Source organism: Schistocerca americana, chromosome X (assembly GCF_021461395.2).
Source record: "Schistocerca americana isolate TAMUIC-IGC-003095 chromosome X, iqSchAmer2.1, whole genome shotgun sequence".
Lineage (NCBI taxonomy): Eukaryota > Metazoa > Arthropoda > Insecta > Orthoptera > Acrididae > Schistocerca > Schistocerca americana.
Window position 1 is genome coordinate 625,074,984 of NC_060130.1, and position 27,746 is coordinate 625,102,729.

The following is a 27,746-nucleotide window of genomic DNA, read 5'->3' on the forward strand; positions in this document are numbered from 1 at the left end:
TCCTTCTTGTCCATGTTGTTTCATACAGCATGACAGTGCCGCGTGTCCAAAACGTTGGGCCACGTGTAATTCATGTAGGAAAAAAGGCCACAATGCTTCTGTGTGTCAGTCCCCTAAAGTTCCTGTCGAAGAGGACGAGGCATCGGACATGGATGTTAACTGTGTGCTTTCTCAAACAAATAAGTTGTTTGTTACTGTTCGTGTTCTGGATAAAGACGTTCACATGCAAGTGGACACTGGCTCTGCAGTAACTCTCATTAATTCTCGCACGTATTTGGAGTTGGGCTCCCCTCCCTTGTCTCCAGTTACGCGAAATCTGTGAACTTATAATAAGCAGAAAATTCCTATTGTTGGCCAGTTTGATGCTTCCACTGCCTACAAGTCTGTTGTTCAGCCCCTCACGTTTTATGTGGTGGATCATGTGGGCACGGAAAGCCTGTTCGGTTATGATGCTTTCCAGTTGTTCGGGTTCTCCATTGATGATGATGTGCACCTCATATCTGAGGATATTCTGTATCAACAGCTGGATGGATTGTGTTCTGAATTCTCGTCCGTGTTCTCTGCTGGTCTGGGTCAGGCCAAGGATTTTGAAGCACACATTACTCTTATACCTACGGCTCGCCCTAAGTTTTTCCGGGCACGCCCTATCCCGATGGCGTTGCGTGCGCCTGTCAAGGCTGAGATAGACAGGTTAACAGCTTCAGGGATTCTCCTTCCTGTTACCTCCAGCGAATGGGCATTGCCAATCGTGGTGGTTTCTAAACCAAATGGGAGTCTGCGATTGTGCGGTGATTTTAAAGCCACTGTCAATGCTCAGAGCCTCATTGACACTTATCCCCTTCCCCGTCCTGAGGAGTTATTTACCAAGCTCGCTGGGGGCCAGTTCTTTTCCAAACTTGACTTATCTGAGGCGTACCATCAGTTGCCGTTGGATGCTTCTTCCAAGGAATTCCTCGTCATCAACACTCCTTGTGGGTTGTATCAGTACCAGTGGTTACCATTTGGCGTCGCTAGTGCGCCGGCCATTTTTCAGCGGTTTTTGGAACAGCTCACGGCCTCCGTTCCTGGCTGCATCAACTACCTGGATGACATTGTTGTCACGGGGGCCTCCGCTGAGGAGCACCTTCGCAATTTCCGCTCACTGTTTCGGGTTCTGCATTTGGCTGGGTTGAAGTGCAATCTGGACAAGTCACAGTTCTTCCAACCCTCCATTGTTTATCTTGGTTTCCACTTGTCCCGTGAGGGTATACCTCCTCTACGACAGCACGTTGCGGCCATTACCGCTCTACCCCGGCCGTCTACCGTCAAAGAACTTCAGGCGTTTCTAGGCAAGATTGCTTATTATCACAAATTCATTACCTCCGCGGCGGCGGTGGCTCATCCTCTGCATCAGCTGTTACGCAAAAACGTTCCTTTCTGCTGGTCCGACGAGTGTGAGCAGGCTTTTGTCCACCTGAAGGCTCATTTGCAGTTGGCGCCTTGTCTTGCCACATTCCGTCCGGGTCAGCACTTGGTTCTGGCGACCGACGTATCACAGTATGGCCTAGGGGCTATTCTCGCCCATCGGTATGAGGATGGGTCGGAACGACCCATCGCCTATGCTTCCAAGACCTTCAACGATGCCCAACGGCGTTACTCTCAAATCGAAAAGGAGGTGCTCGCTATCATTTATGCTCTAAAAAAGTTCAGCGTTTTTTTGTATGGTTCTAAGTTTCACCTCATCACCGACCACAAGCCACTGGTCTCTCTGTTCAGCCCCTCAGCGTTGCTTCCAGATAAGGCAGCTCACCGCCTGCAACGTTGGGCCTTATACTTGTCTCGTTTTCACTATGAAATTCACTATCGCCCCACGGCCCAGCACGCCAATGCTGACACGTTGTCGCGTTTGCCGATGGGGCCCGACCCGGTTTTCGATCGAGATGAACTCCTCTGTTTCCACATTGATGAGGAAGAACGTCTTGTGGTCGAGGGTTTTCCACTTACAGGTTCGCAGGTTGCGTCGGCTACTGCACGAGACCCGGTCCTGCGTCAGGTGATCGGTTTTGTTCAACGGGGTTGGCCGGACAGGACCAAGGCCCGGGCATCGGATCCCCTTTGCAACTACCATGCCTTGCGCCTTCGTCTGTCTGTTTGTGAGGGTGTTGTTCTTCTGGCCACGGATGGCGCATCTCCACGGGTCGTGGTGCCAGCCTCTCTTCGCAAAGATGTTCTCAAACTATTGCATGAAGGCCATTGGGGGATTTCTCGGACTAAGTCCCTGACCCGCAGGCACGTTTATTGGCCTGGTATTGATTCGGACGTCGCCCACATGGTCGCTGCGTGTGGTCAGTGTGCTCAACAACTGGCTGCACCTCGTACTATGCCCTCTCCGTGGCCTGATCTGGTGCAGCCGTGGGAACGGGTGCACACTGACTTTGCCGTCCCCTTCCTCGGCACTTATTGGCTACTGTTGATTGACGCCTTCTCGAAGTTTCCGTTTGTTGTTCGATGTCCGTCGCCCACCACTGCGGTGACGACGCTGGCTTTGTCCAAAATCTTTGCACTAGAAGGTCTTCCATCCATGATTGTCACAGACAATGGCCCTCAGTTCTCTTCGCAGGCCTTCCGTGATTTTTGTACTGGACAAGGGATTCATCATGTTACAGCACCGCCCTTCCATCTGCAATCGAATGGGGAGGTCGAGCGCCTTGTCCGCACTTTCAAAAGCCAGATGAAAAAATTCCTTAGTGATTTTTCCACAGATGACGCTCTGTTGCAATTTCTGAGTTCTTATCGCTTCACGCCTCTGGGTGATCGCAGCCCTGCTGAACTCTTGCATGGCTGCCAACCGTGCACTCTACTGCACCTGCTTCACCCTGTCAGGCCTTGTACTGTGTCCCCTAGTGCGGGAAAATACCCGGTGGGCGCCAACGTGTGGGCACGAGGGTATGGATCTCGCCCTAAATGGATTCCAGGGGTGGTCCAGGCCCTTCGTGGCCGCTGGCTTTGTGAAATATGTACGGACGACGGCATGGTTGTTCGCCATTACAACCAGATGCGCCCACGAGTGGTAGCCACGCCGGTGCCACCGCCCCTTCTTTCGTCTCCACCAGCCCGAGAAGCCAGTCCTGTCGCTGCTGCCGATCTTCCGGGCGTGTTGCTGCAGCCGACGTCGCTACCGCTTCCGAGTACACCGGAACCGGCCCCAGTCGCGACGCCGCCTTCTCCGGGACCCATCTCACTGGGGCACACCCCCAGGTCCACGACACCTATGGATGCTGCTCCGGAGTTTTCCCCCATCATCTCGTCCAGGAGGGGCGTTCCACCCGCAAGCTTCCATCCTGGCCATTTTCGACCATACTCTCGTGTTTCTCCGCGGGATCTTCTCGGGGCCATGGATGTCTTCGCACTGTCCGTGTTTCCAAGGAAGTGAGTTTTTTGTTTCAAGGGGGAAAAAGTGTTATGACATTGCCACGAGATTGAAAAGTGCCGCTACGTCAGTACGCGAACACGGCGATAGAGGCACTCCGCAGCCCGGCCGAGCGCGGGAGCGCCACCTGGCTATGAACAGCGCCGGTCGCATGTCACGGCACGGCAGTCTAATGACAGATATGGAGTGAATAGCATGTAACCCGCTATTGTTCCTACTTTGTGTATCCACGCAATTTATTAGTGATTAAAGGTTATATCAGGTTCAGCTGATGACACAATAGCTTTTTCTGTTGTTGCTGCTACTGTCACTTTCACCATTGCAGATGTAGCTATTACACTCTGATTGTTTGATGTAGTTGTTGAGTTCTGTATCACAGGTTGAAAAACTTGATTCTAATGTGAGATAAGAAGATAATGCTCTTACCCTTTCTGCTGTTGCTGTAACTGTCACTTTCACTTGTCCAGATATAGCTATTATGTCCTCATTATTCAATGGTACAAGTGATTTTTCTGTTCACCCAGTAGATGACATTTGGAAATGCTCAGGTTTATTTCTATTCTTTTTCTAGCTTTGCTGACAGTGGAACCGTTGCACGGTCCTCCACTGAGATAAGGTTCATAGAATCTAATACTAATTTGCACATAGCTGCATTTCCTTGGGTATTCCCATGTTTTCCATGCCTTGTAAAATATACTCTGAGTGTGCTGTTTGTCTCAATGAATGTAGCCTATGGAAAGTTTCAACAGATTTTTCTTAATTTCCTGTTCATTGTATTTATTTATAACTTAACACGTGAGTGTTTGTAAGATAATCCCTACAAGGAACACTCAGGACATTTACTGTGTTGAATTCGCCTTTTATAGCATTAAATTGATTAGTACATAGATGTGCTGAAAAGTAATGCCCCAAATTTTTTATATTAAAATTCTTAAATGTTTTTAACCCTTTGTCGCCTGGCGGTACTTAAAAGTACCAGTAAGTTTTGAGTCTCATTATTTTGTCGTGGTTCAGTTTCGTGATCTGAGAGCCTGTCGGTACGTAACAGTAACTCTGCTCTACTGTTTCATAAATGTTATTGTGCAATACATAGACCTCTCTGGCGGTCAGAGCTTGAAATTGTTTTTTGCACGCTGCTGTGAAAACAGAAGATTGTGAGTGCTTGTTTCCATGGTGCTGCCTGAATTTGTGCGCAATTTATTGAAACTTCCGTTGAGCTTTCCATTGTATGTACTTACCTTCTTTGTTTTTTTATAATAGTTGGAAGCATTACGTTACAAGTGAATGAGATAAAGTGGAAAATATAAGGTGGACTTACTAGTACCGTCAGGTTGCGCGAACACTTTATTGTAGCAACAATGCGTTACCTCTCACTAGTTGTTCTGTCCACTTTTTCTCACACAGAAATCTGTAAATACATTTGCCTGTGGAACAATTAGAACAAACAGGAAAGGTTTGCCAGGGAATTTACCTAAAGAAAAATGTCTAAATCAAATCACAGAGAGTTATCTTTAGACCTAACAGTATTTCAAGGGAAGGAAAATAAAGTACTGTATTTTGCGTCAAACTTCCATGGCACTGAACAGAGCGTAGTGACAAGAAAACAGAAAGATGGAACTGGTATGACTATACCATGTCCAGTTATTGTATGTGATTACAATAAAAAAATGTGTAGCGTGGATCATGCAGACAGATTACGTTCAACTTAAGGTCTTGACAAGCGAACAAAGAAATGGTGGCACCATCTCTTCTGGGGAGCAATAGAAATTGCTTTTGTCAATGCTTACATCATTTTCAGTGATCTACATAGGGCACTGCCACTGCTGGAATTCAGGCGTTCTGTGGCACTAGGGCTAATGAATGAACAGCAAGTGCCAAATCTCAAAAAGAGAAACTCTGGTAAAGATGAAATAACTCTCCCAAAGAGAAGGAAGGATAACTTTTCTATTCCGAAGGATGTACGTCTTGGCAACCGAGGAAACCATTTTGTAGTGTTCAGTTGTAAAAGAGGACGATGCGAAATGTGTGCGAAAAATAAAATTCGGTCGAGACCACATTCACAATGTAGTACATGTAAAGTGTATTTGTGCTGCAATGAGAAAAAGAACTTTTCTACAATTTCATGAGGTATCACTAAATATGTGATATGTATATACTGTCAAAAATGTATAGCTAAGTTACTATGTATTGTGAAGTTGCTCTAGAATAAATTTATGCGAAATTTAAAAAAAAGTTCAGAAATATCATATTTCTGTTAATTAATTTTCTGATGTAAAAATATTTAATATTTATGTGGAATAAAGTACAAGCTAAAAAAATTGGAGCATTTTTCTGCGCATGTTGTGATTCTGTCCATGGAGTCTGATGGTACTTCTGAGTACCAGGAGAGAAAAAAGTTGTGAAAAATAAAATAAAATTTTACAAAAAATCCTACTGTCATTTGAGGCCACAATAGCATAAATTCTGCAAAGAAAATGTTAAAAAGTAAATTTTTTCTTATGTCAGGAAACAAAGGGTTAAATAAAACAAATGTCATTAACATTATACATCTTTATTCTTCATGCTTACATATTTATTTTTCAACCTAGTCACCCTGGTGATGAATTCATTTCTCCCAGCATGAGACCAGTTTTTTGATGTCGTCACTGTAGAATGTTTGACTTCGTTGATGGAGATACAACCTCCCCTCAGCGTTTACTGCTTCATTACTATCAAAGTGAACTCCTTAAAAGTGTTCTTTAAATTTTGGAAACAGATGAATATCAGATGGGACCAAGTTGGGACTGTATGACTGATACTATATGATTGATTACAGTGAACCCAATGCGTTGGGTTGTTGCAGATATCACAGCACTTGTGTGGTCCGGCAGTGCCACATTGAAGGAGAGGTGCTGCATGTGTGGATGAACTCCTTGAATTCGAATCTCGATTACAGCAAGCAGTTTGTCATGCACCAAAATAGTTAAATTACAAAAAATAAAGATGTATAATGTTAATAACATTTGTTTTATTTAAGAAGGTTTAAGAGTTTTAACCTAATAAATTCAGAGACATTACTTTTCAGCATGCCCTCAATGCTATTAGCTTCTTAGATTGATTGTTATCTTATTCTTCTTCTTCGCGGATGGATCACTTAGGACCACGCGTAATCAACATTTGTTGGCCTTCCTTTTCGGCCAATATTCCTTCATAAACAACGAATGGGCTAGCTTTCATTGCATAGACCATGTATGTTGGTTAGTTTTTCTCTCTTCTTCCTCAAAACCCTGTGTGTTTGTGATTTTTCTGATTTCATTTCTATCATGTAGATTTGGAGACCCTAATTCTCTCAGGTCTTTTTCCATCTGCTTGTAGCAGTTCGGTCTTGTAGTTTTGTTCTTTAAAAATGTATGGATTTTGTGCGTTAACCTGTTTGAGTCCATTCTTTCTAAGTGCCACATGAATTGGATTCTTCTCATGCGCATTGTGTCTGTTATTTTGGAGATATTTTTATATATTTCTGCGTTGGGTTTCGGATAATGTACCCCATTATTAGTTCTTGGTCCTAGGATTTTCCTCATTATCTTACGTTCTTTCACTTCTAATTCCTCTTTTAGTGTTCTATGTTGAAGGTTTAGTGTCTCAGATGCGTAGAGAGCTTCGGGTCTAATTACTGTTGTGTAGTGTCATATTTTGCAGTTCCACGAGAGACTCTTTTTGTTGTAAATGTTTTTTGTTAACTGAAATGCCGTCTCCAATTTCTGGACTCTTGATCTGACAGATTTCTTTTCATTACAATTTTCTGCAATCCATTCACCTAAATATTTAAATTCTTTTACTCGAGAGATGTAGTTATTACCAATTTTGAGATCAGAAGGTGCATTTTTGACGTCAGTCATAAATTTTGTTTTTTCAAATGAAATTTGTAATCCTATTTTAGCTGCCTGTTCTTGTAATAATTCTAGCTGTTTCTGTGCATCAGTAATGTCTTGTGCGATCAGTGCCATGTCATCAGCAAATGCTAAACAGTGTAATTCTATGCCCTTATGTCTTGGTCCCAGTCTGTGTGCTGGTGCACCTGCTTTTTTCCATTCTCTAACAACTTTTTCAAGAGCAAAATTGAAGAGCACTGGGGACAGTACATCCCCTTGTCGTACTCCTGTGTCTATTTCAAATTCTGTGCTCAATTCTCCCATAAATTTTACTTTGGATTTGGTCTCCGTGTTTCTTTTATGACGTTTGTTGTCTTTTGATCTAGTCCAAATTCTGCTAATACTTCATAAAGGGATTCTCGGTCTATACTGTCATATGCTTTTTTAAAGTCGACAAATGTGATGACATAACTTTTGTTTGAAGTACTATGTAAATATTTCACTGAGTTTTTCAAGTTAAGGATTTGTTCTACGCAAGATCGACCTTGTTATAATTCCCTAAGTTTTCGTATTTTTTGCAGACAATGACTCATTGTGTTTTTCACTTTCATGTTGTCTGTTTTGTTGTTGTAGTTTATATTATAATGCATCTAACTCTTCTAGCAGTGGAGTTATAATTTCATCTCTACATTCCTTTTTGTTTAGTTTTGTACATAAACTGCTGATGTTACATTTTGTGCAGAGCCTCATTTTTTTATGTTGATTTTGTTTCTGTGCAGTTTTAGGTGACACACAGTTTTATAGTTTGCACACGTTATTCTCACAGTCACACGTTGCAGTAGCAGCAATCTGAGATGTCTGTTTCATATTAATTCTAAGCTGAAGTCCTTGGTTCATGTCCAATTTCATATCCCATTTATGTGATGTCACATTTCCTTTTTCTAGTGTTGTTGACACATTATAGCATGACATACACAATTTGCTGCAATAAACACGCAGAAATACTCCATTTTTACACTTTGCCTTGATTGTAAGTCTTTTTGGGGAACTATCTTACTTATAATCTTCACTTCACATTATCTTTAGTAGGCTAAACTGTAACTTTAATTCGGTATTACAAATATTTAGATGTTCTTGTGTTATCCTACAGACAAATGTACTAGTGCACATTGTGTGATTCACTTCTTGTTGTCTTGTAAATATCTTTCATGTAAATACAGCAGTGACCAGTGAAATATTTTTTCTGAAACACAAATACTAAGACTGTTGTGTAAAGTGAGTAACTGACCATCATAGAGAGATGTAGTCCAGTATCTTAGAGTTTTGTACTCAGATGATAGTATAGATTCAGTATGGAGTTCTGTATTTAGAGTAAAAAATGTTGACAGTTTTCTTACAGAATTTCAAGAATCAAATAACAGCAGTATAAATTATCTCTATAACAGGATCACAAATCCCTATTAGTACTGAAAATAATAAAATAGTGTTATATTTCTGGAGTGTCTATGTAGCTGCCTTTCTCAGTGATTATCAGTGTACTTGCATAAAAGAAGTGGAAAACTGTTGATGAGTACTGAACAGTAATTACCTTCAAAGTAGCAGTTTCTCCACAAATTAGGATTCTTTATCTATTTTTACAACTATGTAGGCATCACAGAGTGAAAGTAATTCCCTCTTTTGAACAACACAGGCATCACTGCAAGTGTTTAGTTGTCTTTGTGGCATATATAGACAGTGTAATAGCTATATCTGTTTGCTAATGTAGTTCTTGACTTGATATACGTCATTGAAACTTCCCCTTTCTGTTAGAAATTTTCGAATTCACTAAGTGTGAGTTGGAAATGTGATGGTCAGATTAATAAACTGTAGATATAATTTTTGTTTGCTGTAGATAGTTATGCTAAGTGTACACTTTTCCAGTAAATTATTTATTAAGTCAGCTTGGTGTGTGTTGGTTAGTTGACTGTTTAGTAATGAATACATTAGTGATTTAATTTATAATTGGAGGTTATACCTGTCAGTTTGACTCCAGTTATTATTCTGTATGTGTAAAATTTCCAAGCATACATTACTTTTGTTTCAATGATAAATTATAACTGATGGAGCTAACTAATTCCCTGGTCAGATGATAACTGAGAAATACTGCATCCTATGGTGCCATGCCAAGTAGCATTACATAATGGCAGTTTTGTTTAAGTGAAAAGTTTCATGACAATTTCAGCAATTCTGTGGTGTTATTAATATGAATAAGATGTATTTCTGTATCACTCAGAAAATGTTGAAACAGAAAGTTAGAGATAAATGTGGGTGCATTTTTTATTTGTATAGAATGTTGAGTCTTATTGTTAATGACTGGTTTACAAGCATGCAGAGATTATCTGATTAAACAGCTTTGCACATTATGCATGAAGTCACAAATTGTCAGAGGAAAAAAAAAAGACTTGTTTATTTACTTATTTATGTTTAATATAGTGATAATCAATTCTATAACTAAGTCATAAGTATCATAAAATGCTTTTCAAAAACCTTTTACAATTCATAGCTGAGGTGGCTCATAATTTATTTATCTTTTTTAGATTTATGAATTTTTCACTACTCATGGGTTGAATAGTTTATGATAAAGTAATTTTGATGTTACAGGAGAAAAATTTTGGAATGTTAAAAATTTTGAGTGTTGACATTGCTGATTCTGGGGAGTACATTTGCAGTGCTGAGAATCATTTGGCGTCAGCTGAAGGATCTCTATGGCTGAATGTTGGAGTTCCACCACAAGTATTACAGCCATCGGAAGGTAATCTTAGAGCAATTCTCTGTCCAGATAGTGTTTAATGCTGATTGTAATTTTATGATTATTTTGTAAATATGCTTTACAACCATTTCTTTATTTAGTTTTATAAAAATTTCGAGTTTGTGTTATGAGATAGAAACATCTTACTCGCAAACAAAGATCCAAATGTTTCAAATGACTGAGATGATAATAAGTAGAAAGGGGAAGAAAATAACATTCTCCCCTTCGTTTTGAAATATCAGTTTGTTTGGAGAGACACTGTATGAGCACTGGCTGTTGGGGAATGAACCCCCACTGTTGATATATGCTTCATATTAGGTTGTATCATCTGCATAATCTCCTCTGGATTTGAATACTCTTGAAAATTGAACAGTATGGTCAACACTCACTGAAGTTGTTTGTTTGTCAAAAAGAGATGGGTTGACTGGTGGACAGAAGATTCATCCATTGGTTGGGTAACTTGATTCATTATTGATTTTACAGAGGTGAAAACCAAAATGAAGATTCTAAAAAAGAGAATGTTAAATTAATGCAAATAAAACAGTCCTGTGTGTGTGAACACCAGAAAAGAATTCCATAGCTAAGAATTCAGTATATCAATAGTGTGTAACTAAAAGAACTAGATGTTACACACTGAAGGGAGAACTCAAAGGGCATAACAAACTGATGACACTCTGTTTGCAAGTATCTGTGTGTTCGCACCAGTTTAGCTGAGAATCAGCATTCATTGCTACAAATTTCATGTCTATTATGGAGTCACACAGTGTCACCTCAAAAAAGCTCTCCAACCTGTTCACTTCCTATTCCCATGTTGGACTACCACTGTCCACCACCTCTCCAACAACCTCCAAACATCCCCCACATCCCCTCATAGCTGACTAACCCTACTGTATTTATACCACCCTCAAAACTCCCTCCCACCAGCATAGAAAATACAGAACCTAAACAGACTCAAAACACAGCCATGAACCTTTCCCCCAAAAGCCTTAGCCCCACAGAAATATCGGTCCTTTCCAAAGGCCTGACATTTTGCCCCACTTCCAAATTAAATCACGCAGGACTTTTTAAAGGCTGTCTCTCTCCTTCTTCCAGTCCCTACAGTGGAAACACTTTCTTTCCACTAACCCTACCAACCGGACTCAACAAAAGACCAATGTTGAACCCAGCCTGACTCTGATCACTCCTCCATCCAACTGTGATCCACCCCCACTGCCCCCTAGTCACTCCCTGTTAACTCTCCAGAGTTTCTTAACCTCGAACCTGATCTCACCATTCCCAAAATCCCTCAACATGCAAGCTAACCTTACAACTGCAGAAAGAACCACAATCATCTAGAGGAATCCTTCCTAACCATCCAGAATGCCAAACCCCTCACCTGGTTCAGATTCATTGATGACATCTTTGTGATCTGGATCCACATTCATCCAGAACCTCAACACCTTCTTCCCATCTGCTTCACCACGTCCTCCTCAAACCAATAAGCCACCTTCCTCAATGTTAACCTCCACTTCAAAAATGACTGCATCAGTACCTCTCTCTGTATCAAACCTACCAACCACCAGCAATACCTCAACATTGACAACTACCACCCATTCACCCATTCCATTCCAAGAATTCCCAGCCTAGCCACCCATGCCTGTCACATCAGTAGTGATGAGCAGTCCCTCTCAAAATAAACCAAGGGTCTCAATTAGGCCTTCACAGGTTGTAATTACCCTCCCAACCTAGTATAGAAACATAACTCCTGTGCCTTACCTCTGTAGTCACCCCCATCTCTCAAAGTCCCACCATATGGCCACAGAGGAGCACTAGCAACTGAATAACATTCTCTGCCAGGTTTTTGACTACCTTGCATCATGCCCTCAAACAAGGAATGTCATACCCACTGTCCTTCCCCCCCCCCCCACAATGCTATTATGCCACCCACTTAATCTACACAATATCCTTGTCCATCCCTACACAACCCCCACTTCCAACCCCTTGCCTTATGGATCATATCCCTGTAATAGACCTAGATGCAAGAGCTGTCCCATACATCTTTCCAACACCACCTACTCCAGTCTGGTCACAAGCATCACCTATCCCATCAGAGGCAGGGCTACCTGTGAAACTAGTCATGTGATATACAAACAAAGCTGCAACCACTGTGCTGTGTGCCACGTGGGCATGGCAACCAGCAGGCTGTCTGTCCTCATCAATGGCCACTGACAAACTGTGGCCGGGAAACAGCTGGACCACCCAGTTGCTGAGCACACTGTCCAACACATTGTTCTTCATTTTAACAGCTGCTTTACAGCCAGCGCCATCTACATCCTTCCTACCAACACCAGCTTTTCTGGATTATGCAGGTGGGAACTCTCCCCACAGTATATTCTATGTTCCCGTAACCTTCCTGGTGTCAAACTTTGTCAGTCATTGTCCTATATCCACCTATCCCCTTCCCTGTTCCAACTCCAGCATTACACAACCCTCTGTTCCATCTCCTCCCCTTTGCTCTCCATCTAACCTCCTGACTGCACCTAGGTGCCCTACCCCCTCCCCACCTTGTGCTGTATATGCCCACAAGCAGCACTTTATCATCTCCCACCCCTACCCCACTATCCCTCCCCATCCCTGCTCCAGTCTCCTCCTTACCCCCACCACCCAGATTGCTTTTCCCATCATGCACTGCTGCTCGCAGTCTGACTTTGGCAACAAGAGACTTGGTCATGTGTATGTGAGTTGTGTTTGCATAAGTGAGTTACTGTATGTTGTCTAATTCTGATTAAAGTCCTTTTGGCAGAAAGCTCACTTGTTTGACAGTCTTTTCATTGGGCTTGTCTGCGACTCAGCATCTCCACAATATAGTGAGTAGCAATATACCCATTTCATAATATTGTATTCAATTTAAGTGTTATTTTATCTCTTCATGTGGAAATTTAAGGCATTTTTTTGCTTTATGTTCATTGTCACTTTATTGCACATTGACTGATTTTAAACTTCCTTGAGCATTTCATTTTCTTTCTTTGCAAGGAGCTCTATTGTATTTTTGACACTATGTTTTTTGTTGTTGTCACCAGCAAACAGAATTTAGTCCCTAAGACTAAAGCTATCATGAAAGTGATTGATGTATATTAGGAACAGTATTGACCTTAGCATACTACCTGTCAGCACATCTCAACAAAGTGTACATTGGAGCCACGAGTCAGGGAAGCTTATCTTGTCCAGGGCATCTCCTATCTCATACACCCAATTCCTATCCAAACTGTTTCTGGCCCCACCCACTGTCACTACGTGGTTGTCATTTGAAAAATCCTTACAAAATTATCCTATCTCTTCACTTACTCTTGCATTTGGCTTGAAAAAGCTGGTGACGTGGTACCTCACCCCAAAGTTTTCCTGCAATTGAGGGCCTACACCTCATCCATGTCTGCTAGCTAGCAGCCGCACTTTCTTCTTCCTAACATTTAGCACAATCTTAGGCTTCTTTATTTTGGTAGAAGTGTGCTGCATATCCTGCTCCGAATGCTGTTTCAGATCGTGTATGGCTGTCATTCCTTCTGCCAAAAGGTTAATGCTCTGAGGATGGGACTTGGGGAAGGATAGTAGGTCCAAGTTTGAGGTAAGGAATTCCTGGAATCTGACCGGGGGTTGGGCAGGAGGTAGGGGGGTGGAGGATCATGGCTGTATGGTGGTATGAACTGGGAAAGCCAAGGTTCAATGTTGGGATGAGGATGGCTTTGGTTGGAAGGACTGGTGACAAAGAAGTGTTTCCAGTGTAGGCATTGGGAGAAAGAGAGTACATCTTTGACAAGTCCAACATAGTTAAATTTGGAGTAGGTCGGAAGGATGGACCTTTGAATAGGACTGAAAATTCTATAGGACTGAGGTTTTCAGTAGGGATGTTAATAAGAGTCTTTTGGGTTTGCTTGGTTTTTGGTTTTTGTGGAGTGTTTGAAGGGAGTTTTTCAGGACTTGATAATTTGAATGGGTCAGCTTGGCTGGGCTGGAATGCTCGTCCAGGTGTTGGAGTGCAAGGGTTTCTTTTTCAGAGATGTTTGGCATTTAGTGAGGATTGCACAGTAACAGTATGTTCCAGAGGGAATACACGTGGTTCTGGGACATCTGTCCTATGGAGATGAGTTCTTGCAGTAATTGGTTTGTGCAGTCCTTTCCATGGTACAGACATCTCCGATTACCTGTATTCCTTTTGCATCATACTGCTACTGTGCATTCCTCACTACATACACAACATCTCTAAAACAGAAACACTTGCACTCCAATACCTAAAGGAGCATTCCAGACACCACCTACATAAATTGTCCAACCTGTCAACATCCTAGTTCTGCCTTGGGGCACCACCAATCCCTCCAACAAAAGTCTACTTAATCCCAAAATTGAATCTTGTCTCTCTCAGTTCATACCTCCATCCAACAATTAGCCCCCCCGCCTCCTCCCAGCTAACTACTCAATTGTCAGCTTTCAGGAATTCCTTACCTCCAACTTGGCCCCTGTATTCTCCCTCAAGTCCCTTCCTCAGAGCACTAACCTTTTGACAGAAGGAAAGACAACCATACACAACCCGAAAACAGATCCAGACCTAATCATTCTCCCTGCAGACAAAGGCTCCACCACTGTTGTGATGAGTAGCAATGAATACCTGATGGAAGGCCTCCACGAGCTGGCTGACTCCTTCACCTACAAGCTCTGCCAGAGGGATCCCATCCCAGAAGTCCCACATAACCTCCAATCCTTACTGAAATCCATAAGCTGTACCCAGACCCTCTCACCTGAGGCCATCTCCCACCTCACGCTAACAACACCCCATGCACCCACTTTCTACGTGCTCCCCAAAATCCACAAACCTAAAAATCCTGGATGCCCCATTGTAGCTGGCTATTATGCTCCCACTGAAAGAATTTCTTTTCTTGTTGAACAAAACCTCCATCAAATTGCCTGAAACCTATCCTCCCACACTGAAGATACTAACCACGTCCTTCACCGATTTTCCACCATTCCCATCTGTTTACCTCCTGAGTCCCTACACAACACTGTGGACAGCATCTCCCTGTAAACCAGCATCCCTCATGCCCATGGCCTTGCTGTTATCAAATACTACCTCTCCCAACGTCCTTCAAACCCACCACCTAATTGCTTATACACCTTACCAACTATATCCTGACCCACAACTACTTTTTCTTTGTGAAGGGAAGGTTTACAAACAAATTTGCAGCATAACCATGGGCACCCACATGCAAGTGCATCCATACCCGGGGGCAATGGGGTGGCATTCTCTAGCTCTCAAGGAATCGAAAAAGATATAGTATAGTCAGGTGTTTCTCTTCTGAGAAAATGATTGAAAAGTAGCTATTATACAGATTTTTAACAGTGCTGGAAATGGAAATTTTTTATGACTACTTACAAGTCACCATTTCTCTTCAAAAATATTAAGAATACTCCACACCCTCAGGTCTAGCCCCCACTGCTGCCCCCTCCCCCCCACCTCCTCCCCTTCAAACTATCATATGGGTGCCCTTGCTTGAGTTCTAGGTTGAGTTGGAAGGTGATATTTTGGTTGTGAGTTACTGAAGACAAGAATGTGAATGCTACATAAAGATTCTGGTAATTGACTGACCTGTGTAGCATAACCTAGTGTTTATGTTTGAGCTATATTCTACACATTTTACTATATTTGAGGAACGTTTCATTATAAAAACTAAAACTACAAACGAAATTCAGAGAACCTACATTGGGTGACGGACAAGTCTATGGCGATTGTTTTGATGCATATTACATACAAATACACACTTGAAAATCACAACATACTCAGAAATAAACAGCCACTATTTGTCACAAGGAAGACTATAAATTAACACTGCTGTTTGTCACTTGTAACAATGTAATCTTTTGTTTTTTTAATTGGGATGATGTCACAAAGTCCAACACAGTTACTCCTGAGAGAGAGCTATCTTATATGGAAACAACATCTAATATTGCAGAACTTACTTTTATCAAATCAATATGAAGGTCCAAGAATCTTTTACAACTGGAAAAAAAAAAAAAAAATTAGCACATAGATTAGACACTACATCCTTCTGCTTCTGAACTGCCTCACTCATAGGATTATGTTATGCTGTAGTTTAACCAAATTGGTCATTAACATTCATTCATCTTACTATGAGGTGACAGAAGTCATGGATACCCCCTAATATTGTGTCGGACCTTTTCTTGCCCTGCATAGTACAGTAACTTGACATGGAATGGACTCAAAAAGTCATTGGAAGTCTCTTGCCGAAATACTGAGCCTTGCTGCCTCTCTAGCCAACCATGATTACTAAAGTGTTGCTGATGCGGGATGTTGTGCAAGAACTGACCTCTCAATTATGCCCCATAAATGTTCAATGGGATTCATGTCAGGTGATCTGCATGGCCAAATCATTAGCTTGAACTGTCCAGAATGTTCTTCAAATTCGTCATGAATGATCATGGCCTGGTGACATGACATTGTTGTTTGGGAGTATGAAGTCCATGAATGGCTGCAAATGGTCTTCAGTAGCCAAACATAACCAATTCCAGCCAATTATTGGTTTAGTTAGACGAGAGGGCACAATCCATTCCATGAAAGCACAGCCCACACTATTATGTAGCCACCACCACCTTCCACAATGCCTTGTTGACAACTTGGGTCCATGGCTTGGTGAGGTCTGCAGCACACTCAAATCTTACCTTCACTTGCTTTCAACTGAAATTGGGACTCAGCCGATCAGGCCACAGTCCTCCATTTACCTTGGGTCGAACCAAAATGGTCACAAGCTCAGGAGAGGTGCTGTGGGTGATGACATGCTGTTAGCAAAGCCATTTGCATTGGTTGTCTGCTGCCACAGCCCATTAATGCCAAAATTTGATGCACTGCCCTAGCAGGTACATCGATTTCTGTGGTTATTTTGCACAGTGTTGCTTGTCTGTTAGCATTGACAACTCTACAAATGCTGCTGCTCTTGATAGTTGAGTGAAGGCTTTGGATACTTCGTTCTTTGTGATGAAATTTAATGCCAGACATATGATATTCTCAGCTCACTCTTGACACTGTGGATCTCAGAAAACTGAATTCTCTAAAGGTTTCTGAAATGAAATGTCCCCTGCATCCATCCCCAACCTCCATTCCACATTCAAAGCCTGTTGTTTCCCATTGTGCAGCCATAATCATGTCGGAAACCTATTTGTATGAATCACCTGAATACAAATGACAGCTCCAACAATGCACTGTCGATCTGGATATTGTGTAAGCAATATGACCTGTTGTGTCTGACTTCTTGGACACTGTGGTGGCTAGTGATAACACAGTTAATTAGAACACATTGAATAAATAATACTTTTGTGGCGCCAATAATGTTGATACCAATATCTATCTGAGTATCGTCTTTGAACTAAGCTAAACATTATCTTTGTGCAGTTCCACCATCCAGTTCTTTGTAAGCCTTGCTTGTGTAAAGAGGTGAATAAATGAACTACTGCAAAATGGGAGTATTGTTTGGTGTAACCGACCCGAACTTCCCCTCACTTTATTAACTACAACAAAACTTATCTTTGTTTACCAGGCACAGTAGTGGCTATGAAACTGCACACATGAACTTGCAGTTCAGAAAACACTTTCAGAACACACTAAATGAGCCATGACTACTGAGTGGCTAATTGATATAAGTTCAGAAAGGCTGTACTGTGGTTTCACTACACTCACTAGAAAACACAAGTTTGTAGACATTTGTTGATACAATTCTGATAGCATTGGCATGTAGGCGCAGTACACACAGCACGGAAGTCTTCACTCCTAGATGGTTGACACTGGCTGTGTCACAGTGAATAGAGAGCACAAGGATGTTACTCTGAAAGGAACTTCCTGGCAGTGGGCAGGATCCGACCTCAAACAGAACTTCCCTCCTGGCATCTGGCAATGCTATTTCAGGACAGAGGTGCAGCGGTGTGCCTCAGGACTTTGGGAGGCATGGCTTCTTCCTAGTATCTCACTGGCACCTCATGATATTGCTTTGCTATGCAGTATCTTTGCAGTAGTGGATACTTCTTGTACCGAACTTGATACTCAACAACACCACACTACCACCATCTTTATATGTGCATATCACTATCCCATACCTTCTGTCACCTCACTGTAAAATTAGTGTGAAAGCATTTAATGCTGCTATGACACTTAATTTTAACAAACTGTAAAAAAGAGTGAAATGTTTGTGAGTCATCAATGTGCCATTGTCTTGAATTGGCTTCTCCTGAGCTAAACAGCAGAATTGGGCTCCACAGAACAGCAAACATTAAATCCTGTGTGGCTCTCTTCACTCATCACCTGCTAGTATTCTCCAAGCCTAGTACTGCAAGCATGCAGTAGTCTACCCAGGTGGCACTGCACACACTTAATCACATCTGCTCCAACTGGATTACTTTTCTGTTGACCAGCTTGTTATTTAAATATTTCACCCTTTCAAAATTTTCAGTCATTTTGTCTCCAATTCTTTTTTACATGACTCATACAACAGTTTTTCAGATCACTTGGCCTAATTTCTCAGCATGATCTGAAGTCTCACTTCATTTGCATTGTAAAACCTTTGAAGTGCACAAAATATTGATAACTGACTTAGCTAAAATTGTGCAAGCTTGGGTACTGACAAATTTGGCACTTCACTCATGAAATCATATACAGTGTTTATTAGCCACACCAGTAATTCTAAAGGGTAAAAGAAAGCATTACACTGATCTTATTTAAAAAGTAATGTCCATTGAGGAATAACCACATTTTTCATTTTGAATTAGGCTATGACATGATTTGCAAGTAACGTCTTTTGTAATTTCCTTCACAGTCAAACCAGAGAGGAAAGCAACCAATTGTAATTTAATTCATACCCTATCTCCAGGTCTGTAACAATATAAAGACATTAGATTTACTTTTTAATGAAAATATCATTATTATTTTTAACACTGTCATCAAACAACTATCAGTAAAGAAATTTTTGAGGAGACTATACACACCTTGGGACCCATTAAGTTTCTGCAGGGTTTTAGTCACTGTTTCTGAGATGTTACATATCTCTTACAATGAAACTGACTCAGGTGACTTGTCACAGACAATAACATTCATGTTGCGAGCATTAAGATTTTGTTGTTGCTAAGAAATACCTGTTTTTGATATTCTGTTAAGGGCAAGTACTACAGCTCTTGAATCCAGCATGTCAGCACTGCCTTTATCTAAACAGCTGTATTGCATCCATCTGCCCAATATTGCTGAAATTCAGATTCAGATTCTTTATTGGCCATTGAACACATGTAGTGGAATGGGATTTATATTAATATACAATAGCAATCACTATATTAATTGCTGTTCACATTGAATGTACAAATATTGAGTTAACGCAGAACAGGGAATCAGCGATCATAAAGTGGTTACTGCATCAATGATTTCAGCCATAAATAGAAATATTAAAAAAGGTAGGAAGATTTTTCTGTTTAGCAAAAGTGAAAAACAGCAGATTTCAGAGTACCTGACAGCTCAACACAATAGTTTTATTTTAAGTACAGATAGTGTTGAGGATCAGTGGACAGAGTTCAAAACCACCGTACAATGTGCATTAGATGACTATGTGCCAAGCAAGATCATAAGAGAGGGGAAAGAGCCACTATGGTACAACAGCTGAGTTAGAAAACTTCTGCGGAAGCAAAGGCAACTTCACAGCAAACATAAACATAGCCAACACCTTGCAGACAAACAAAAATTTTGTGAAGCGAAATGTAATGTGAGGAGGGCCATGCGAGAGGCATTCAATGAATTCGAAAGTAAAGTTCTATGTAATGACTTGGCAGAAAATCCTAGAAATTTTGGTCTTATGTCAAAGCGGTAGGTGGATCAAAACAAAATGTCCAGACACTGTGTGACCAAAATGGTACTGAAACAGAGGATGACAGACTAAAGGCTGAAATACTAAATGTCTTTTTCCAAAGCTGTTCACAGAGGAAGACTGCACTGTAGTTCCTTCTCTAGATTGTCACACAGATGACAAAATGTTAGATATTGAAATAGACAACAGATGGATAGAGAAACAATTAAAATCACTCTAAAGAGGAAAGGCCGCTGGACCTGATGGGATACCAGTTTGATTTTACACAGAGTATGTGAAGGAACTTGGCCCCCTTCTTGCAGCGGTGTACCGTAGGTCTCTAGAAGAGCGTAGCATTCCAAAGGATTGGAAAAGGGCACAGGTCATACCGATTTCAAGAAGGGATGTCGAACAGATGTGCAGAGCTATAGACATATATCTCTAACGTCGATCAGTTGTAGAATTTTGGAACACATATTATGTTCGAGTATAATGACTTTTCTGGAAACTAGAAATCTACTCTGTAGGAATCAGCATGGGTTTCGAAAAAGACGATCGTGTGAAACCCAGCTCGCGCTATTCGTCCACGAGACTCAGAGGGCCATAGACAAGGGTTCCCAGGTAGATGCCATGTTTTTTGACTTCTGCGAGGCGTTCGATACAGTTCCCCACAGTCGTTTAATGAACAAAGTAAGAGCATATGGACTATCACACCAATTGTGTGATTGGATTGAAGAGTTCCTAGATAACAGAAAGCAGCATGTCATTCTCAATGGAGAGAAGTCTTCCGAAGTAAGAGTGAATTCAGGTGTGCCGCAGGGGAGTGTTGTAGGACCATTGCTATTCACAATATACATAAATGACCTTGTGGATGACTTGGGAAGTTCACTGAGGCTTTTTGTGGATGATGGTGTGGTATATCGAGAGGTTGTAACAATGGAAAATTGTACTGAAATGCAGAAGGATCTGCAGTGAATTGATGCATGGTGCAGGGAATGTAATTGAATCTCAATGAAGACAAGTGTAATGTGCTGCGAATACATAGAAAAAAATATCCCATATCATTTAGCTACAAAATAGCAAGTTAGCAACTGGAAGCAGTCAATTCCATAAATTATCTGGGAGTAGGCATTAGGAGTGATTTAAAATGGAATGGTCATATAAAGTTGATCGTCGGTAAAGCAGATGCCAGACTGAGATTCATTGGAAGAATCCTAAGCAAATGCAATCCGAAAACAAAGAAAGTAGGTTACAGTACGCTTGTTCGCCCACTGCTTGAATACTGCTCAGCAGTGTGGGATCCATACCAGATAGGGTTGATAGAAGAGATAGAGAAGATCCAACGGAGAGCAGCGCACTTCGTTACAGGATCATTTAGTAACCGCGAAAGCGTTACAGAGATGAGTCCAGTGGAAGACTCTGCAGGAGAGACGCTCAGTAGCTCGGTACGGGCTTTTGTTGAAGTTTCGAGAACATACCTTCACCGAAGAGTCAAGCAGTATATTGCTCCTTCCTACTTATATCTTGCGAAGAGACCATGAGGATAAAATCAGAGAGATTAGAGCCCACACAGAGGCATACCGACAATCCTTCTTTCCATGAACAATACGAGACTGGAATAGAAGGGAGAACTGATAGGGGTACTCAAGGTACCCTCCGCCACACACCGTCAGGGGGCTTGTGGAGTATGGATGTAAATGTAGATGTAGATCCTGTACTAACCAGTTTTGCAGAATTGTAATGCTAATCCTATAGCTTAATTTATACATTCCTAGATTGCAAAAAGTCTCTTAAATGTAGAATGTAATGATGAATATCAATCATTTTTACTACTTACTTTTAAAACTACTCAAAGGTGTATTCATTACCGAATGTGGCAAATAATTTTAAAAAAATTTCAGACAGTTTATTTTGTGAGCGTTTCCTGTTTTTGTCCGCCAGTGTCGAGGAACGTCAATATTCGTCTTATTTCAGGTGTCATGACACTGTATGTCCTCTCTGGTGTCAAACTCTACTATGTTGCTTTTTGCACATATCAGTGATGCATAGATAACAAGATTTATCACTGTCATTATTTTGGTCTTAATGGATAGAGGCAGCAGTGTTCTCTTGGACCAATCTTACACATTATTCTTAGCACCTCTTTTTTTTTTTTTTTTTTTTTTTTTTTTTTTTTTTTTTTTTTTTTTTTTTTTTTTTTTTTTTTTAAAAAAAATCAGTGATACATCACTGACATGACATGAGTGACTCCATAACAACAGCCTATAGAATATGTGAGAATGAAAAAGTCCAAAGTATGCTATCCTAAGATATTCATTTCTCACTAGATCAGATAGTTTCCATATATGACTAAATAGGATAAGCCTGTGAGAGGACTGGAGTAGGAGGTGCTCGCTGGGTGAAATGGGCAGGTCTTGTAGTTTGTTTCCACAGGGATATGATCCCTGTGCAGGGGGTTTGGAGTGGGAGTGTCATAGAGATGGGCTAGGATGTTGTATAGGTTGGGTGAGTGACACAACACCTTTAGGAGTGATGGAAACAATCGGGGTAGGATGTCCCTCATTTCAGGGCAGGATGAGGGATAATCAATGCCCTGGTGAAGGATATGGTTCAGTTACAGTCCAGGGTGATATTGTGGGATGAGGTGGACATTCCTTTGTAGCTGAGTCTTGAGGGTGGTGGGAGGGTGGGGTGTGTGTGAGAATATGGCATGGGAAATCCATTTTTGGTCTAGATTGAGAGGTATTGGCTGTCTGCGAAGGCTTTTGTGAGGGTCTTGGCATACTAGGCAAGGGAGTTCTCATCACTGCAGATACATCATCCACAGGTGGCTAGCCTGTACGATACGGATTTTTTGGTGCGGGAGGGGCAGCAGATGTCAAAATGCAGGTGCTGTTGGCTGTTGGTGGTTAGTGGGTTTAATGTGGGCAGAGGTGTGGACGTTGGTCAGTGTCCAAAAAGGGGCACGTTGGGTACAGGAGGACCAGGTAAAGCAGATGGGACAAAATGTGTTGATGTTGTGAAGGCATGTCAGTAGAGTGTCTTGGCCCCGAGTGCAGATCAGGGTGATATCATCTGTGAACATGAACCATACTAGGTTTTGGGAGCTTTGGGAGGCTAGGAAGGTTTCTTCCAGATAGCCCATAAACAGGTGAGCATACCAGGGTGTCATGTGGACAAGCGCACCCATACCATATTTTGTGGGAGGGGGGCGTGGCAGGGAGGGGGGTGGGGGGCAAACCTGAGCATATGAAGTATTTTTAATATTCTGGAAGACAAATGGAGACTTATAAGTAGCCATAAAAAATTCTACTTCTACCCTCATAAAAACCGATGTAATACCAACTTTTTCTTGGAAGAGAAACTACCTGATTACACTATATTTTTTCCTTTCACCAAGAGCTGGATGATGGAGTGGGGGGGGGGGGGGGGACGGGGGGTTCTGCGGCCCCTCTTGCCCTGGCATATGGGCATCCTTGGCAGACAATAAAATTCATTGGTTGAAAAATAAAAGGCTGATTTGTTGCTTGTTTAACATATCTATGCAAAGAGAAATGAAGGGATGAGTTTATGTAGACGGCCAGGTTTCTGGGTGATGTGTAGTATGGGTGTTATGAGGGTGGATATTTGCTTTCACTGTGATAAGTTGCAATTATATGCAATTTAAAAAAAAATTTCTTCCTTCCACACCCGGTATGGGTGTGGTATTGGGGGAGGGGAGGGGGGGAGGGGAGGGGCTGCCAGTAGTACTGTCAATGTGCACTTTAGCCAAATGACAACAAAAATTAACTGTGAAGAGAAACAAGAAACAGAAAGGTGAGATATTTACAGTGAATTTAAATTTCTTATAGGTGAAAATAAAACAGACGTTTTTATCTATACAAAAGATTTGACTTCTTGCACTTGTAAGTTAAAAATGGTAATAATAAAAGGTAAAATGAAACACAATTAGTGCACATTTAAAACATGGTCCCATAACACTGATGTTGAAAAGAAGCACTTTCCTGGCACTAAGACTGGAAGGATCTGCCCTGAGATTGAGTCTGGTGTTGAAGGGGAGCCAGCCGGTGTGGCCGTGCGGTTCTAGGCGCTTCAGTCTGGAACTGCGTGACCGCTACAGTCGCAGGTTCAAATCCTGCCTCGGGCATGGCTGTGTGTGACGTCCTTAGGTTGGTTAGGTTCAAGTAGTTCTAAGTTCTAGGGGACTGATGACCACAGATGTTAAGTCCCATAGTGCTCAGAGCCATTTGAACCTTATTTTTGTTGATGGGGAAAACATTGGACAGTGAGGAAGGTAGGAATGTGTAATATAAGGATGGAGGACTAGTGCATAGAATTGATGGGGTAGGAGTGTTGTTATGTTGGTAATATGGCTCCTTATTTCTTCTTTGTCCTTGATGTCTATGAGGTATGGATTATCTTTGAGAATTAGTTTATGTTTCTGTGTATACCATGTAATATGTTCTCTGTGAATACAAGTATTATCAACAGAGTAATTATTTATCTTTGCCATCACAAGCCTCACTGTGCTAACAGGTTCTGGGATCAGAATGGTAAATCTGTGCATTGAACTACGTATGTTGTGCGAGTAGGAAGATTAATAACTGAACAAGCATTTTGGCTTATGTGGCGACTTTGTCAGTGATACTTGTTTTGATTTGTGTTTTGTCAAAGTCTTTGGTGTTTGAACCCTAGGTGGTTCTAAAAAAAAATCAGTTACGTGATTTAGTGCCAGCGAATTTGAGTTTCCAGAAATGTCTTCAAATGAAAGTTTGACCAAAACCACTACTCCACTGACAGAAAAACTTAGAAACAAGGATGATTACAACACAGGAAGATTGGAATGAAACTCATTCTAATGTCTGAAAAATTGTGGGATTATGCAAAAGGTGCAAGTACTGCTGCGAATGCAGAGAAGGACAGGTATAATGTTTTGTATGTAGATAAATCTCTGTATGCACATGTGGAAAATACAACAAAGGCAAAGGAAGCTTGAGGTAACCTGGAAAACCAGCTTGCCGGTAAGAATAAAACTAGGTGGATGGATCTCTGGGGTGCTCTCTTCAATACTGCATTACCCAAATTTGAAGGAAATATTTAGAGTTATGTCACTCATTTACTGGATGTAGCCAAGAGACTTCAGAGCATGGAGAAACCAGGTGATGAAAGACTAATAGCACTCATTACACTTAGATGTCTACAAAAAGCTTATCAGCCTTACTACTTGGGTATAGAGTCCAGCACAATGATGAAAATTTCACATCATAAAATATCAAAGCAAAGTTGCAAGTTGGAAGTATGGAAAAATACCTCAAGTTGTACAAAGATAGAGGTGGTAGTGCCATATTCACAAAGCACTGTAAGAAATCACAGCAGTGTTTCTCCAAAGACAAATGAGAAAAGAAGAAAATAAAATGTTTCAATTGTTGGAAGTATGGTCACTTCAAGTCTGACTATCCTTAGAAGCAAGGATCATCAAAGGAGGGTTCCAAGGGAGCAGACAAGACATTGCTTTGTTTACTGGGTATGTCAGATTTCAACCAGAATGAGTGGATCATTGATTCTGGAGCATCATCACATACGGCTTCAAGAACGAAATGGCTTCAGGATTATGCACCAGGAAACTGCAATCAAAAAATTGTGAAACATGCAGATAATGTTCAATGTTGATAGTAGAGTGTATATAAGCAATGTAAACAGTCCCTCATGTTTCATTGTAAAAGACCATGGAGATCAGTCATGTAGTGAAGATAGCAGCATTCAGTTCCTGTATAAAGATCTTGCACATGATACTTCTACATAAGCATTCCAGCTACCCTCAGTTCTAAGGATTTAAATGGCTAGCATCAAAGACTGTTTGACAGACTTAGGACAGTGAGATTGTGCTTCGCAAGAGTTTCATGTCAGAAAGAGTATATATTTCATTTTGTTGCTGTTAAATGTCAATCCATTCTCTGAAAGCCACAAGCTGATGTTAAAGACCACCCCGCTAATCACATCACACAAATTACATTCCACCACTTTCACAATAGCACTTGTCTCAACTGCAAAGAAAAATTTTTCTACTGCTCTTTCATGATTAGTGGAAGTATAAATTCCATATTCAGTGTATACTGGGAACTGAAATGTGCCACATTGCTTTCTCAAAAACATTTGAAAACATTAGTAGCAAAGAAATTGTCAAGTAATCTATACAATTTCTTCCACACTTTTTATAAAGAAAGCTTCCTTATCATCACAGATTAAAGCTAAATTTGACCTCTTTCTTTTAATAATTACACTGAAACTATTGTCTCATACTTTCAGATGTCAAAGTGGAGTTTGGAAGTGATGCAACTATTCCCTGTGTGACTGCCGGAATACCACATCCAAAAGTCATATGGCAGAGAAAGGATGGAAAACAACTAGATTCCAAAAGATTCATCCAAACAGAGACTGGATTACTAAAAATAATGAGTATGTACAACATGGTATGACACTTTCCTGTTGCATTTGAACCATCTCAGCTTTTAAATATCTATGCATTGCTTTCCAGATTCTACTTTGGATGATGAAGCTGTTTATATATGCACAGCTGAAAATAGTTATGGATCAGTAAAGAAAGATTTTCCCTTAAAAATAACTGGAATTGGTAAGTATTTCTAGTGCTACTGTATTATCAGATTAATAGTAGCACAATAATGGAAAATTCTGGCTGGAACACACAGGATAGTATGAGGAAAGATGGCCACTCACAGAACAGTACGTATGTTGATCCACAGATGGCCAGATAAACAAACTAATGATGGCTACCTGACAGCTGAGCTGCAGTCTCAAATGTGACAGTCTGTTCCCCAACACTGCTTCTGATCAATGATTGTCATCTATCATACCATTTTGTAAAGTAACATTTCATTTGGTGTTCTGCTATCAGAATGGTGTTTCATATTTTCAGTCATTCCATTTTCGGAATGAATGAGACATTGCTGTGATAACAACATTTTCACTTTTTGGAATTGCTGTTAACATTTAAAGTAGAGTAATGAGCAATTTTAACTCTCATTGACATGAATACTTAATGTGCCATGTTTAGGTTATGGAATTGCATTTTGATATTACAAGTTTTTTGAACAGTCATCAAGTGTTGGATGTACAAATTTCTTTTAATTGCTGATAAATAGATCAGATTTGCTGGACACTGTTTCAGGTGTGGCGCACATTTTACAGCACACAGGTTGTAGACTAGTATAAGATTGCTATGCAGTTCACAAATATCACAATAAATTGAAGAGAAACAAACTTATAACTGATGCAGTTAGGGTATGTTGCAGACTGTGTGTGTTTTGAAATGGTGCACGGGTCTCTGCCAAGACTCAGTTGTTTGATACAGTGTGAAATAATCATTTTAGTTCAGCACCAGTGCTCAGCTCTTTCAGCCACGATGGTGAAGTTAAATAATAAATGAGGAAGAATGCAACAAATTTGCATACCTGCCCACACAATGCCTGACCTTCAGTGCTAAAAATCCCAAATAAGCTACAACTGTGCAAATTATTCTGGGCTTTTGCAGCTCAACTCAGTGTTTATCATGAGGAAATCTGCGTACAACAGTGCATTTCACAACTGCAGTGAGTTACATTGATTGTTACATCTGTGAACCCTGCATGTGAACTTGTGTAAATGTGGATGTACTAAAGCTGTGCTTGCCAACTAACCATGGCCATGAAAATATGACTATTTTTAACTTGTGCAGCTTGAAAATTATACTTATTGCCTTGGATCTTGGAACTGTATTTAGTGGCTGCTGAAGGAACCTAGTGTATCCTACAGGAGAGCCTTCTCAAAGGGATTTCTTTCTCTTG

At 41.1% G+C, this 27,746-nt stretch overlaps 1 protein-coding gene across 1 annotated transcript in view; it reads left to right on the top strand.

Moving 5' to 3' along the window:
- LOC124555753 (hemicentin-1-like) overlaps positions 1–27,746 on the top strand; it is an 817,128-nt gene that overhangs the window by 283,998 nt on the left and 505,384 nt on the right. Inside the window, exons 15-17 of the mRNA XM_047129776.1 lie at positions 9,901–10,051; positions 26,212–26,361; positions 26,441–26,536. Coding sequence (XP_046985732.1) covers positions 9,901–10,051; positions 26,212–26,361; positions 26,441–26,536 — 397 coding nt within the window. The remainder of the gene's footprint in view (positions 1–9,900; positions 10,052–26,211; positions 26,362–26,440; positions 26,537–27,746) is intronic.